Genomic DNA, 15,698 nt, shown 5'->3' with positions numbered 1-15,698 from the left:
CGCGCGCCTGATGGAAAATTAGCGTCACTTTTTCTTTAAAATAATTCAATTTTTTCTTTTTCTTTAAAATAATTCAATGCGATTAAAATTACCATTTAATTCTTTATAAAACGCGAATCTAACAATACTACAGGGTGCTATCATTATCAGACGGTTTCATCCATATAAGCGTCAACCTTTTTTGACAGTCAAACGTCAGAGCAGCCTATTTCCGAGGCGCCAGACTCAAAAAAGAAGACAAAAGTGACGCGATAAGAAAAAGGTAAATATTTTAAATGTATAATTTCAAATGAATGTGCTGTTTCATCTGATCGGTTAACGTGTTACAATTCAATTTATGACCATAAGCGTACATAGTTGACGTGGGCTTGTTTTACGTTCGTTGTAGTAGATGTAGTCAAGCCCACCGCAGCGCTTGAGATTTTTTTCTATTATAGATTGTTAACATTATTTTAAATAAATGTTTCAAAATGTATTTCTTTAAGGTTAAACGATGAAGGCTTCCAAAGGAGTTCAGTCGAATCCTGCCCCTGAAGAATGTGGCGTGTGGTTGGACACCGTGAAACTCAAAGAAGAAGCTAAGCAGGTGACTAATGTCAACGACGGGTGCCATTTTATGACGCACCTAACTTTTTTTTTTTTTGGCAGAAGAAATCAGTTCGGCCCATCTCCAAGATGCTCAACCCTCTGGCCAAAGGTGCCGGCTACAGCTTGGCCGTGGTCAACTTCACGCAGACCAAGATGGACATGCCGAGGACCAAACAAAGCTCTATACACAACTACTTTTTGCCTCGAAGTAAGTCTTTTGTGGCATTGGACGGAAAATCTGGCAGCGAGACAGACGGTGAGACGCCCAGCGGCGTCCAGGAGAATGACAAAGAGCTCAACAATCCCTGCAGAATCCAAGAGGGGCAACAAGATGAGCTAGAAGAGAGCATCTATCTGGAGGGGGAACCGCACGAGATGGAACAGACCATCCACGGTACATTTCAAGTAGAGCCGCCTGTTGAAATGGAACAGAACATCTTTTGCAGAGTTCAAAAGGAGCAACCAGATGAGATGGAAGACAGGCAATCACAGCAGATGGAACAGACCACTCACCGTAAAGTCCGAGAAGAGCTACCGGACGAAAGAGAGCAGAACATCCAATGCAGAGCCCAAGAGGAGCAACTTGACAAAATGGAAGAAAACATCCACCAAGAGGGTGAATCACACGAGACAGAATGGAGCTTTGACCGTAAATCCCGAGAAGCGCTACCAGACGAAACGGAACTGGACATCCATCGCGCGGTCCGAGAAGAGCAACCAGAAGCGATGAAGTTTAGCCGAAAAACCCCCGTCCCACCGAGCCAAACCTTAACAGATTTCGATCTAAGCGAAGAGACCTTTCGGATGGAGGTGGAAGACAAAACGTCCACTCAGAACCCGCTTCGACTTGCTCGCTCTTCTCGTACTGACGCCGAAAAAGAAAACCGCCCCTTACCCCAGTCAGTTTCTCCTCCGCCGAAGAAGAGGGCGAGGCATCGCGACCAGGAAGACGGCCTGGCCCGCTTGTTCACGCAGGACTCGGACGGATTTCCGGTGATTGCGCACCCAGCTAAGAGGAGTCCCCCGAAAACGCGCAACGACAAGGCCGCCATATCCGCCCGGACTCGCTTTGACCTCGAGGCCGCCGCGCTCTTCACGCAAGACACGCAGGGAAATCTGGTGATTAAACATTGACACGAGGGCAACAACAGACTTTTTATTCATTTTAGATGTATATAAATGTTTGCAGCAGTATAATATTTTGTTTCAGATTTTCAAGCACATTTATAATATTTTAAAGATTGTTTTCTCTAAATTTGAGTGATATTAAGTTTTGGAGAGGTTGGTATAGTTTGACAGTATTAAAGAAAAATTATACATTTGAAATTGTTGTTTTAAAGCTATATAAATGATTTTATTGGTCTGGCCCTCTTACACAATAGAAATTTCCTCCATATATAGGCTAAGAGTTAGCATTGCCGACGCTGGCCACGAATCAAGCCGCCATCTCGCTGGGTTCCGTCACCAGTTTGGATCCGTCCCACACGGTCTTGAACTGCTCGGGAAGCGGCAGCTCTTTCTGCGAAAGAAAACGGAGGCTAACCTCCCTCCGGCGCCGACGGCCAAACACGCGAGGGGGCGGCGCCGCTCACGTAGTCGTCGTCCCCTTGCGGAATGAGCACGTTCATCTCGGAGCTTTTGGCGCTGACCACGTGGCAGCCCAACGACTGGCGACTCAGGTACACCTGACAGCCTTCTGTTTTGTTGATGGAGATGGTGGGCACCGTTCCCAACACCTGACAGCAACAATGACAACGTCAAGCGCGGGTGCCGGGCTCGAAACCCGAATCCGCCTTCGCCGCCGTATTACCGAACTTTGCCTAAAAACGGCACCAGATCATCCTAAATCTGCCCAAACTGCGATTGGAAACAGCTTACAGCTTGGCCGAGAAAGCAAAAGGGCCCACACGCTAACCGCCGCCCCAGAGCCCGACTGACCACCCGGGATTCAGACGCTCCCGCCGGAAAGGAGAAGGTCATCACCGAGGACTGGGAAAGGGCGTCTCACCTGTAAGCGAACGGCCTCGGAGTTGATGACCTCCACGATTCCCACCACGTTGTCAAACACCACGCCCAGCTTCTTGCAGTTATCTGAAGTCACGCGCACACGTTCCTTCTTGCTGAATAACGTCTTTAGGAATCCCCATCATCCCTTTTGACACTTTAGGGAAGTTTGCGTTACCTACGATGATGGAGTTCAACTTCCCTTTGACACACAGGGTGGCGTCACTGCAGGCGAAGACGTAGACCACCTGCCGCAGCTCCGTCTCCTCAATGATCAGGTCGTGTTTGCGCTCAAAGTTCTCCTGCGGGGAGCGCGCCTCCCTTGAATCGAAGTCCTCCCTGTGAATGGTGGAAAATGGCAGGCGCTTCCACCTACCACCCTCCATTTCTTGCCCTCCAGCTCTAGAAGCGGGGCTTTCTTCTGGGGGGCCCCTGCCGGCGGGGCGCTCTTCTTGGGACCCGCTTTCCCGCCCGCTGCCTCCTGAGAGCGCAGGTGCGGGTTCTTGTGGGTTTTCTGCTGGTCCGAGACGCGCTTCAGGCCTACCGGATGGATTTAGGAGGAGGGGGAAGAGGCGCAAGTGATTTTCAGAGCCCACCTTTAGTGATGTCCAAGCCCTGGTTGAGCTGGGCAAACAGGGCGGAGTGCGGGGCCGATCCGGGGGCTCGGGGGTCTTCGGCCGGGGGCGGGGGTGGGGGGCAGGGACCGCTCGGGTTCTCCAAGAGCGAGGTAGGCGCAAGGGGACCCTGCGGCGGAGGGACGATATAAAGTTGACCACTAGGGGGGGGGGGCGCTGCACCAGCCATTTCTTTGTCATTAAGTTCAACAGTATCAATACAATACTTTACCGTAAATGTAGAGAACGCGTTACCGTAATTCACACAGTACATTTTGTTATTGTAAAATCAACAGTGTGGTTGCAATTTATTGCGGTAAACGAACACGTGGTCTTCTCCAGTTACAGCACACTTGGCACACTTTTTTTTTTTTTTTGACACTAGCTTTTGATAGCATTTGATAATGATCGGCCAAATGGGATTTGCGTTGTTCTAGCCTAAATCCCAACGCTGTGGCGCAGACTGACCGTCTTGCTCCAGAGGAGTCCGGTTGTGTGGTGGCGCTTGATGAAGGACTGCATCTCGGTCCAGATGGACAAGTACGAGCGCACCCAGTCCACGTGCCGTCGGTCGCTGCAGGACAAAAAACACTTTTGTTATCCCATTTTATTGGATGAAACACAAACGTGTCATGTCAAAGTGTCATGTCAGAGCTGCGTTAAATCAATCAACGCAATCATAAATTTACTGAACAGGAGTAAAAATTGTCTCTAAATATTTGATCAATAAAATGTGTGTCAGATGAGTGCGCTTACGTTTCTTTGTAGTCCTTGAGCACTCTGTTGGTGTAGAAGGTGGCTGCGTCGTTCATTTCCTTCACGTAAGGGCCTGGCTTTTGCTCCTAAAGACAGTGGACGCATCACTTTCACTTTTTTGATGCCCTTAGGTTAGGGCCTAACCGGTAGCAGTTGAACCCATTCAAACTCATGTTCCAATCCATTTGTTCTTAATTTGAAAATAAAACTGAACTCTCCATTATGTTGGGAGTCAAACTGACCTATTTGACCCGTTTGAATACGTTATTGGATGCATTTTTATGACAAAGCTTTATTTATTTTTGCAATTTTTTCCATTATCGAAGTCAATGAAAGGCTTGCAAATGTCATAATTTGGCAACTTTTGGGGTGTCAATACAAACATTTCTACCGCGCCCCTTTTGCAAGTTGCCGTTGAAAGGATTCATGCAAAAATCAGAGGAAAGAAAAACATCAGGTTTTGAATCTGCCCGAAATTGACAATATTTCCAATTTTGAACGGCGGGAGATGAGTTCGACATGGGCTAAATTTGACAACCGTAGGGGGTACCTCTGGACCGCCCGTTTTCAAGCATTTAGAAGGGACGGCATATTAAAACTGTTTTTTGCAAGCTTTCCCTTTGATATCACATGTCAAAAATATCTAAAAGCCGGAGTTGGGGTTGTTTAAATATTGTTGTTTTATCAACTAAGGCGCTTCTGAAATCATACCACGGCCACCCAGCCGAGGGCGGGGATGCTCTCGCTGACGGCCGACAGATGATTGAAGAGCTGGCTGCCGCGGTTCCGCTCCCGGAAGCTCTGGATTTTCTGAATGTGCTCCGAGATGGGCTTCAGCAAATCCTGGAGCTCCGTCTAAAGACACGCGGGATGAAGGGACGTCAAGAAATGCTCCTAACTCATATTCCACTCATTCAATGCCACGGATGTATTTTCACGTTTTTTGAAGAGTCCGGACATTCAATCTCAGATACTTGAATATCAATTTAATACTTAAGTATCTGGAAATTAACTGACTTCATGTACTTCGGTATCTATTTAATACTTAAGTATCTGGGATTTCATGTCCGGACACTTTGAAAAAAAACAAAAACGTGAAAATACGTCCCTGGCACTGAATGAGTTCATCAGAACACAATCTTTTGATGAGTGCATATTTTTGTCACAAAAAATAAATGAAAAATAAAGGTAGACTTCCCCTTTAAATCCAGCATGAGCGCACGGCGTGAAAAAATGTATCGGGGTGTTATTAATGCTATTTTGAGCCGCTGCGACATGATTGTATTGGTAGCGCGGAGCTGCAAATGCTCTCGCGGTCACTTGCCATGAGATGAAGTCACACAGCTTGTGGTGGGCCGCAAACCTCCGCCCGCAACAATTCGGATCAATGGGATTAACGTGCAGGAATCGATGATGCAAAACGAAGGAGGTTTTTCAAAGCGGTGAAAAAAGCCAGACCCCCACCGAATTTGATTGAATATCCAGCTTTGCCCTTGTCTCCGCATTTTACACGATCCCCTTTACATAAAGTAAGCATTTTTTTGCATAACGCTTTCCATTTACAATCAAACGGCTAAAGAAAAGGAAGCTTTTCTTCGCGCGCTAAATGTTGACGTCCAACAACGTGGATCCCCGCCACAGCGTTTGTCCTTTTCCCTCCTCCCTTGCCTTCCTGCAACATTCCCGAGCGCGCCGGGAGATCCCCGTGGCCTTGTAAGGCAGAGCTCACGTCTCGCTGTTTACACTTTACCTTTCACACGCGTGCAGATTGAGAGGTCGACTTTGTGTACGGTCTGCGATCCGGATCCGGCCAAGCAAGGCTCTCTCAAACGCTCGTTAGTCACCGTTAGCAAATTAGTTCATGTGGCTAGTTAGGAAATATCAGCTTGTGTCATCCTCCCTTTGTTTTAAAAAAAAAAAAAATCAAGGTAGCTTATCATCAAACTTTCCATCAAGTTGTACCAAAGCACCATTTTGTAATTAATTAATTATTTGATTGTATGTTGCTAAGTGATGCTGTGACATGACACTGACAAAGGTTTTGGGCCACGTTATGTTAAACATGGTGCTAAATAAGGTATTTTTGTATGCTCTTCCAAATCAAACTCATCCACGTACTGGGAGGTGACAGAAGAGTGAATGGGCTCTCTCTCTCTCACACACACACACACACACACACACGCACGCTGACAACAGACCTCAAATATAGAACATGCCCATAAAAAGTCTGAGAGCTGCTCCTCTTTGGAAGGAGAGGCTTGAGCTCATTTATTTGTGTGTGTGTGTGTGTGTGTGTGTGTGTGTGTGTAGTTGTGTGTCGTGTGTATGTTTAATATGTGAGGTTTCAAATATAATGATGAAATAATTAAATCTTGCAATCATACAATCTTGAAAAGTTTGTAAACAACAAATCGGTAGTTTGAACTACATTACCCACGATGCTTTGCATGCATTACCAACCAATGAAAAGTCAGTACAGTCATAACATTGGAGTTGTTGCACATGGGATGAGTGAAACGGATACATTTCATACCTGCGCAGGTTCCTGCTGCTCGGCGGCCATTTTGAGGAAGGTCTTTTGCGTCTGCAGAGCGTCATTGACCATCTCCGCCTGTCATGGAAAAAAACAAGACGTTTGCACGCTTGTGCGTTTTTGTGAGGCGACCTTTCCATGGGGTCATCTGTGCCTCACTATTTGAGAAGGACTGGGTAAGGGTAAGGGTTAGGCAATCATTTCTGATGGTTAAGGTTAGGGGCTCGGAAATGCATGATATCAATGGATGTCACAAGTATAGCCGTACAAACGTGTGTGTGTGTGTGTGTGTGTGTGTGTGTGTGTGTGAGGAGTTCTTCCAAGGGAACCATCGGGGAGGCTTTCTCCTTAAAAGGAGACACGCAAGACCTAAGCTGGTCGCTAGACTCTCCCTCACTGTTTTCATCCCCCGCCGTTAAGTGGTCCGATTTGTATCCGTCCAACGACAGGGCGGCGAAACGACGGCCGTAAAACCGGCTGGGCCTAGTGTCCGCCACAATACTTCTTAATGCCGTGACAAGAAGAGAAATGTTTTTCAACTAAGAGCAAATTAATTGGAACATGATTTAAGTGAATTTTGAAATCCTTTATAGGGGCGGTGTCATCTATCGCCAGTGATGCTGAACAAGCAGCCAATGAGAGTGGAACGGAATAATACTTGCCGACCGCGTGCCGATACCTGCAAAGTGGACTTACGTGTTTTTCCACCTCGCTCCCGATGGTCTTGCTGATGTTCATGTAGTCCGTCAGCGGACCTTTCAGGAGAACGTCGAAGGCGTCCACACATCCGGTTGCGGCTGCGGGGCACGCATGAACATCGTGAGAGACCAAATAACGAAATATATCAATAAATATACTCAAACGTTTGCCATCTTTAGACAAGTGGGGCCAAATAAAATCCATTTTAAAAAACAAAAATAAATCTGATGGCCGAAAAAAGATCTTTTGGGAAGTATTTCACTTCACATGACACCAAACTAAACTTAAGGAAACGTACACGCTCAAAGTAATCCAAACATAAATATCATTGACCCTGTGGACTTGTAAATGATTCCTGGATCATTGGGAATGTAAAATAAAAATGTACAAATTAAACATCCTCAAAAGTTGTCTATGCACTCATCCCCGACTCAGCAGCACCATCTCAAGGCAAACAAGTGAACAACTCCTACAATTAATATGATGAATTGAAAGTGCTTAGCAGTGGGGTTTTTTTTCATTATTCTTCACATGATATATTTTGATTATCATGCACTAATAAATATAATATGTATTTGTTTCCGTTTTTAATGCATTTTAATTCAATTCATTTAAAGGGTTGAGGAGAGTTTTGGGGGGTTCGGAACAAATGAGGCTGTTTACATGTAAAAAGTGACTCTAATTATGAAAGATTCACATTACAACGTTACTTCTGGAGCAAATTCATTTCGTAAGTAGAGGTACCACTGTATTGACTTTACCCCCGTCGATGCCGTTGACGCAGTCACTGTTGGGCAAGCTTCTGGACGCCGCCAGCTGCTCCAGTCGAGTGATGGCTCGCTCCAGACGTTCCGCCAAAGCCTCCATGGCCGGACGGACACCTGCGGCCAAAAAGCCAGAACACGCTAAGCTTTCTAGTCATTTCGAGGCGCTCGAACATAGCAGAAGGACTTTGTGGAAAGTGTAGAAGGCTAAAAAGAACGCCATGATGCATGACCAGATCTGAGAAGGTCAGGTTCCTGTCCGCCCTCCTCGCGAGAAAAAAGCAGCTTGTCTTCCTTCCTGTTTGTTGTTTATTAAATGTTCTAGGTTGCCCGAACCTAAGCGCGATCGCAACTTTGCCGAGCGACTGCGAGCTAACAGTCGCGCGCTAATCTGCCGCCATCAATCAGCGTGAACGTTGGCATTCCCGTCAAGAATAAAAGAGTGCTCTAATGCCGGAGGAACGCCGAGGCCCAGCCTCAGGGTGCCACATGCCAGCATCGACGACGACAACAAATGTTGTTCCCGCTGAGTCTGTCTGCTGTCTCCGTAGCAACCGGGACGCAGGAAGTCGACAGGTGCATCACCAGCAACAGCTGAGGAACAACACGTGCGGCTCTGCCATCTGATCTTTGGCCTGGCTAAATTCAGCCCGCCGCTAATTCAAAAACGCTCGCACATTAAATGGTGGTCATTGGAAGGGCCGCGACATGGCCCAGGCGTGACATCGCTTCTTCAGAGAACATTTTAAATCCTGAATACATTTCTGCACAAACGAGATGAAGGATATAAACTAAATGAGGAGAGGAAATAAGACAAGGAAAGAAGAAAACCCATCAGGGAAATAATTAGTAAACATTCGGATTGCAGAGGTAAAATCATTGTTTTGGAAAAATTTAAATGAAAAAAAATTACCATACAAATATCAAAAGAACAGTAAGGTGGCATCAAAAGTTCACTCCGTTAAAGAACGTAATAAAAACACTAAAAAACATCCAAATAAATGTTCAACCAGTCATAAAAAGACTTAACAAATAAATTACGCAGAAACAAAAATAATATCGCTGAAACAAAACTGGAAAAAGACCTTCATTGCCAAACAAGAAATGAAAATACTCAACGGTAATTCTTAAAAAAAAACAACGAGAAAGTTATAACAATGCCACAAGCGATTAGGAAATTGACTTCATCGGGATAAAGACATTCTTTTAAAAAAATGGAGAAAATGTATTCCTACTACTTAATGTGCAACTAAACACGTAGTCAGCACTGGAGGATAAAAAAAAGTGCACGCCCCCACACAAAACATAGCACACACACTCCAAGTCTACTTTTTTTGTACTGTACCTCCTCCTGTGCTGTCCTTGTTCCAGTCTACGCCAAGCGTGCTTGCCGCCTGCTCGCCTGCCTTTCCGTCCGTCTGGGATGTCCGAGTTCAGCCGAGCAGAACCTTACAGAACACACGCGCACGCACACACACACACACACTTGCTAAAAATAACCAACAGAGAGAGAGAGAGAGACACACACACACACACACACACAAGTGACCAAGCAATCTCCAATAAATAGCCATTATTATCTAGCATTTTTAATCACAATATTTTGTCCCGTGTGTATTTCCAAACACTCAAGTTTGACAACACAACCTGAATTAATGCTAGTTAATGCTTTAACTTACCAAGGGGGTCAAGAAAAAAAACACATTAAGTCACAGAGAAAAATTAAACACTCTAAAACTATTCAAACACTAAAATGTGCATCAACGGCAAACTAGCTAACACTGAGAGCGCAATCTTAAAAATGAAAGATAAGGCAATTTCTGAGTGACGTGATTAGCTAACTAGAGAAACGTTGAAATGAAATTAGCCGGCTAGAAATCTCGAACCTAAGGCATAGGTTGGAAAAATGACTGTAATACGTTCTTTTTGTTGCATAGATAAGTAGCTTTGTCTTTCACTCTCTTTTTATTGCTAGGGTCAAGCTAGCTAGTCAAAAAAGATGGGTTTAAACCTGGCAGCTATTGCCAGAAAGATATGTCTAGCAAGATAGCTATCAAGCTAGGGGGAACAAAAAAAAACAACAAAAAACTACTAGGCTAGGTACAGCCAGGCTAGTGCAGCATATAGGCAGCTAGCTTGAAAAGCATGTACTGTACTTCTTTGGACATAAGGTCGCTATCCAGTTAGCTTCTACAAAAGGAGAACTTGAAAGCTAACTCGCCTTTTCGTTACATCTACAAAACACTCCGGTTACATTCCAGTAAACGGGATGTGTAAATTAAGATAGCTAGCAAGCTAAATTTCCACCAAAACGCCGGCGAGCTCGCTACAGCCAGCATAGGTAGCTACTGTAGCTAGCAACAGTAATAGCTAGATTCAATATGTAGGTAGATAGCTATATAAATAATAGACAAGTAGGTCAAAAGCTAACTGGACAGAGAGATAGACTTCTTTTGGATGATGTCACCGTCTCAGCGATACGTGAGCACACGCGACAGAAACACTCCCATCTTGTTCTCGCTTAACACCGAGTATAGCATGACTTATTGATTAGCGCCGCATCACTGACAGCGATCTTCGTGCGTCCTCATCGGCCCGTTGCCGCGCGCAACGAAGACAACGGCGCTAACGCTGTCTCGGTGTCCTTGTCCAAAATGGCGGCAGGTTGTCTTCAAAATGGCGGCGCGCGAGAGGCACGTGGGAAAGGGAAAAAAATCCTCAAAGAAAATATTTGTAATTTAGAACATTTTATTCCAATTTCTGAGTAAATGTTTTTGTAATGTTTATCAACACTTTACATACTTTCATCCAGTGACAATGAAAAGCTTTCTTAAAACGTTGATTCATTGTTTTTTTTTTGTTTCTCTCGTTTCCCTTGTAAGAAATAGTTCAAGTATAAAAATTCCCAACATTGTCGGATGAATATGAACCAAAATAAAAATAAAATAATAATAAAGCACAGCTACGAGGACCTTACATTCTAGGAGATAAAGCAGCATTATTGCTTGTTTTTTTTGTTGTTTCGTTTTTTGCATGCATTTAAATAAAGTTTCTCCATTAAAAAAAAAAACTAAACATCTAACCATTATGCTAAAATAAAAGTACAGTGCATTGTATCTTATATAGCTACGAAACATTTTTTTGGTTGAGTATGTTAATATATTATAATAATAATTATTATATTAAAGCTAAATCTAAATCAATAACTTATATATATTATATGCTTTGAGATGAGTACACAGTAATAACATTATTAATACAATACCGCCACTACTACTCTCAAAAAACAAAAATAAATATTTTAAATAGCAGATGTCTCTTTGTATTAAATAGCAGTGGAAAGGCACACTGAGGCAGGCGGTTGCCGGGTAGATTTTTGCTGACACTGGAGGGCTTGCTGGGGCAGCTGGGTGGCCCTGTAAACTCGACCGCCCCCCCCCCTCGCAAAAAAAAGAAAAGGTCCAGCAGAGGGATTAAAATGTGACAGCTCAACAAATGAGCAACAAGTGATGCGTTTGTGTTCCAGAGCGATCCGCCTGTGCCGGGAGGGAGGCTCGGGGGGGGGGGGCGCCCAGCAGCTGGGTTTCTGTCATCGTCTGCAACCTCCGTCGACTGCTCGCCAATTTCAGTTTGAGCAAAGATTTGAGCAAATCAAGAGGGACGGGTGGAGTTCAAAGAAAATGTCCCGACGGGAGGCCACACTCCACGTAAAACCGCATTTTTACTTTTTTAGAGGGGCATCATCAAGGCATCAACTTGCCCCCCCCCCCCCCCAGCACCTTCTCATTCCATGTACTCTGCATAGGTCGAGCCGGCATTTTTAAAGGTACGCCCCTCCCCGAAAAAGTCCCGACAGGAACACGATGGAAACAGCTGAATTTTTTTGCCCGATCAGCACCGGAACAATACCGGCGGGGTGACTGGCGGCCGACCCTCTGCAACTACCCCCAATTGGGGTCGGCGAGGGGATCAAAACATCAATGCTCAAATAATAAGCAACAAGGGATCCATCGCCCCGGGCCCCGCTTCCACATTCTAACCTTCGGCAAGGAGAAACGGCCGGCGGTCGCTGGCTAGATGATTTTTCTGATAGCGGAGGGATTGGCGTGGCGAGCGGCTCGCCCTGTAAACGTCTTCACCTGCAAAAAATCTAAGTGACGGCTGGATTTTTGGAGTTACGGCCGATACGTTCCCACTACGAAAAAATCCGTCGGGGCCAGCGCCCTCCTTTCCAGCCCCGCCTTGTTTTCGTCTTCAAGTGGGTTTGGCCCCTTTCTCTTTTAGCTTTGCGTAAGTCTAAAAGCGGCGGGGTCGGGTGGGGCCTTCGCGGATACCGTCCCGAATGTCCTGACAGGAGGTCGCGCTTCTTTTTTTTTTCCCTGATTGTACAAACAAAAAGAACAACCCTCAGTGTGTGTGACAATAATAAATATACAAAAAGAAGCCCTACGGTAAAAAAAAAAAAAAATAGACAGCAATAGGTCTTGAAGGCTTAATTAACAGGGATTAGTTCCTGCAGTTCCTCTCTAGAATGAAGCTACTAAAAAAACGATCATCATCATATATTTGCGCGGCGACGTTTTTCTTCTTTTTGGTTGAAGCACAGCATCCAGAACACACTTCCTGTCCCGGCTATTGCATGCGGTCGGCTTGCAGCTGCTGAGGCTGAAACTGGCCGAAGGCGGCGGCGGCGGCGGCGGAGGCAGGGGCGGCGGCGGCGAGAGGCTGCTGGACCGCGTAGCCGTACCCGGCCGCCGTCACGTAGCCGGCGGCGGCGGGAGAAGCCGCGTAGGGGTATTGCTCGTACCCGGCCGCCGCCGCCGCGCTGATGGCCGAGTACTGAGCGTAGGCCGCTCCGGTGTAGTCGATGTACGGGGAGGTGGCGGGCGCCGGAGCGGCGGCGGCGGCCGGCTGCACGTGCGGGATCACCACGCTGGGCTGCACGAAGGCTTGAGGGTAAACGTAGTGTGCCGGGATGCTGCGGGACACAACCGGACCGTTAGCTTAGCTTGATGGCACCAAGCGGAAGGCGGGGATGCTGAAAACGGCGGGACAAGGGTGCCGCGCTCAGCTCCGAGCATTGGTTTTTGCTTTTTTTAAAGCCGGAAAACTCTTTTCAAAGTTTCGCAACTGTGAAAACGGCCGTCGGGGCTTGTAGCGCCGTCCCTCGTCTCGGCACGCGGACCGGGGCCCGCGGGTTCACGTAATCCGGGGACGTTAGGGCGGGCTTACGCGGGTCCGGGACGCGGACGGCGAGCCCCGGCGCAGCATTGTGAAAATGTCAGCGCCGCTTTGACAGCTGGACAGTTTTCAAAAAGGGGTTGCGGGGTGGCGGGACGCGAGCGGGCGGGGACGGGGGGGAGCTCACGTTTTCATTAAATCAACAACTACGAACAATGAGCACATTCTGCCCTCCGGTCCGGGACGTGTCCTTGTGGTTGAAATTTCCCACATTGTGAGCGGTCAGTGAACGCCTCGCCAGTGTAACGCCGAACGCGCTTGAGGCAGTTGCTTTTCCTTTTATCGCAAGGCGGTTCGAGTTCGTTTGACCGTAATTTGCCAAAGTTGCGCAGCGTCCGTGTTTAACCCCCGGACAGCAGTTTTGACCCGGCTCGGGTTTTTTAATGTTTCTGACGTGACGAAAACCATAGGAAAAAACACCGGGAGGCTAGAATGTTGCATAGATTGTCAAAACCTACCGACTTTCAATATGCCGTCCCTTCTACAGGCTTGCAAAAGGCAAGTCGAGAGGTACGCCCTATAGGTGTCAAATCGAGCCCATGTCGGGCTCATTTACTGCCATTCTAATTAGGACATCATGAATATTCAGCCGGAGACATCAGAACTTTTGCATGATCCTCTCCGTTTTAGTAATAAAATAACAAGGACGCACTCAGCCGTTGGTTCAGTCAGCTCGCTTCTTTTCTTGAAAATAATCAACCTCGGCTAACAAGGGCTGCTGTGAGCTGCAACAGATGATAGTAACATCCGGCTGAAAAGTCAAAACTCGGTTCAATCTTCAGCTCGATCTCAGATGAAACAAAACAAACACATTTTTAAGTTACCGTTTAAAGGAGGCGCCAACATTTTTTCCCTTCATTTTTGGGAGGAAAAGCGCGTGTTATATTTGGGGGATTACGATCATCGGCTCGCAGTTGGGCAAATAGAAGCCGAGACCGAAGGGGGCGTCTAATTGGCCAATCCTCGGGAACGGCGCGCCGGCCGTCATGTGACAAACCGTGAGCGGCGCTAATGCAACTCAGCAGGACGACGAGCTTACGAAATTTGGAGCGGAATGTTTTTGCCCTCGCGGCTCTCAAGTGGCGGCGGCGTGCGAAACGAATATAAAGCGGCATTATTCTCTCGCTGGCCGCGCAGGTGTCCCTAATCGAGCGTCTGCTGAGATGCGGCTTTTTATTTTCTTTTTAACGGCTCGAACGAGAGAGACCCTTTGACACAGTGAGCTCGGTGCGACTGCGGCGTCAGCATTGGGGGCTTTGTGCCGCCACAATGGGCGCCCTTGTTTTCGTTAACACCCGGCGCACCATGTGACCAAAAGGCTCCATCCGTCCGTCCGTCCGTCCGTCGGAGAGGAGAAGAACAAGAGAGCGAGAGAGAAAGAGAGTTGTTTGCAACTTTTTTGTGCGCACACACGCACACAAAAACACACAAATAAAAAGGTGAAAAATACAGGGGGTGCCGGCTGCGATCTGCTAGTAACAACAGGAAGATGCTATTATGGCATGCAGAGAGCTCGACGTTCAGGGGGGCTTTGCTTAACAAAAAGAGAAACCACGCACAAGGCACCCCAGAAAGTCCGACTAAAGTCTATCGTTACACGAGGCAAGCGCGCAAAGTGGGACGCTAACGAAAACGCTTCACGTGACTCCAAATCACAAGAGGCAATCAAAAGCACCTTCGTGCGGCCGTCGGCGGCCTTTTCTTACATTTTGCGCTTTTCCACTCGCTCGCAAAACTTTGCTGTCGGACCGGACCGGACCGGACACACACACACACACACACACACCCTCGTCAGACGGAAACTTTCTCACTCTGCGATCCATTGGCACGCTTGCTCAAACTGGAAAACCTGCTGCAGGTGGCGTCGGTCCAATTTTACAAGATTGGATTCAGTGAGATTGGATTCAGTTGGCGGCCATTTTACAAATATGTATTTGCTAGAGTTTGACTTTGTTTTACAGTCATTCGAAAAACTAAATTCTGGGGTACAAAAAAAGAAAAATATTGGTAATTTAGTGCTATGAAGGTGAAAAAAAGGGATAAAACATGCGTCCAACCCCATTTTTAAAGAAATTATTTGACAAAAACAATTATTATATGTATATGTGTGTATATATATATATATATATATATATATATATACATATATGTATATTTTTTTTTGAAAGGTAAAATAAGAAATTAGTGGAGTAAGAAACATTGTGACAATAATTTGGGGGGTACTTTTCTTTTTTTGTATGCAACAATGAAAAAGAAACCAAAAACTGGAACGATATATGATATTTCCCAACAATTGAGTGAGCGCCTAACTGCGGGTATTTAGCTTGAATTGAGAAAAGGATCAAAAACCAGGACTTACCCATATGGCCTTTGGATGAACGCAGGGTGAATCTGGGGCACACCAAAGGTAAAACCTGCCCATTTTAAACAGACATGAAGAAAGATACATGAATAAAATAGCAAGAAACACTCTTACAGATGACATCTTGTCCAGTTCAA

At 46.2% G+C, this 15,698-nt stretch overlaps 3 protein-coding genes across 5 annotated transcripts in view; 1 reads left to right on the top strand and 2 right to left on the bottom strand.

Annotated features, from left to right (window-relative positions):
- Positions 1 to 186: 186 nt before the first annotated feature.
- On the top strand, positions 187 to 1,947 carry aunip (aurora kinase A and ninein interacting protein). Of its 2 annotated transcripts, none has more exons than XM_088405508.1 (3): positions 187 to 262; positions 486 to 586; positions 652 to 1,947. In XM_088405508.1, exons 2-3 carry the CDS (start codon positions 494 to 496, stop codon positions 1,720 to 1,722), a joined length of 1,164 nt encoding a protein of 387 aa, XP_088261634.1. In that variant the 5' UTR covers positions 187 to 262; positions 486 to 493; the 3' UTR covers positions 1,723 to 1,947. The 2 variants fall into 2 exon arrangements, with proteins under 2 accessions (XP_088261634.1, XP_088261633.1); XM_088405507.1 differs by having other exon boundaries at positions 649 to 1,947.
- On the bottom strand, positions 1,730 to 10,597 carry cap2 (cyclase associated actin cytoskeleton regulatory protein 2). Its single transcript, XM_088405506.1, has 13 exons — positions 9,304 to 10,597; positions 7,956 to 8,075; positions 7,192 to 7,292; positions 6,496 to 6,573; positions 4,674 to 4,817; positions 3,963 to 4,048; positions 3,675 to 3,780; positions 3,189 to 3,336; positions 2,969 to 3,132; positions 2,771 to 2,894; positions 2,597 to 2,679; positions 2,181 to 2,324; positions 1,730 to 2,107 (listed from the first exon to the last, which is right to left on the bottom strand). Exons 2-13 carry the CDS (start codon positions 8,059 to 8,061, stop codon positions 2,024 to 2,026), a joined length of 1,368 nt encoding a protein of 455 aa, XP_088261632.1. The 5' UTR covers positions 8,062 to 8,075; positions 9,304 to 10,597; the 3' UTR covers positions 1,730 to 2,023.
- Positions 10,598 to 10,688: 91 nt separating this feature from the next.
- Positions 10,689 to 15,698, bottom strand: part of rbm24a (RNA binding motif protein 24a) — a 7,976-nt gene continuing 2,966 nt past the window's right edge. For both annotated transcript variants that reach the window (XM_088404696.1, XM_088404695.1), the window contains 2 exons: positions 15,559 to 15,613; positions 10,689 to 12,936 (listed from right to left, as the gene is read on the bottom strand). In XM_088404696.1, the coding sequence (XP_088260822.1) occupies positions 12,591 to 12,936; positions 15,559 to 15,613 (401 nt within the window). In that variant the 3' untranslated portion in view covers positions 10,689 to 12,590. The remainder of the gene's footprint in view (positions 12,937 to 15,558; positions 15,614 to 15,698) is intronic.

This window comes from Hippichthys cyanospilos, chromosome 21, assembly GCF_059441005.1.
Source record: "Hippichthys cyanospilos isolate Australia breed blue-spotted pipefish chromosome 21, RoL_Hcya_1.0, whole genome shotgun sequence".
In the NCBI taxonomy this organism is placed as follows: domain Eukaryota; kingdom Metazoa; phylum Chordata; class Actinopteri; order Syngnathiformes; family Syngnathidae; genus Hippichthys; species Hippichthys cyanospilos.
The sequence above is the reverse complement of the archived record's forward strand: the minus strand, read 5'-3'. Positions and strand labels throughout refer to the sequence as shown.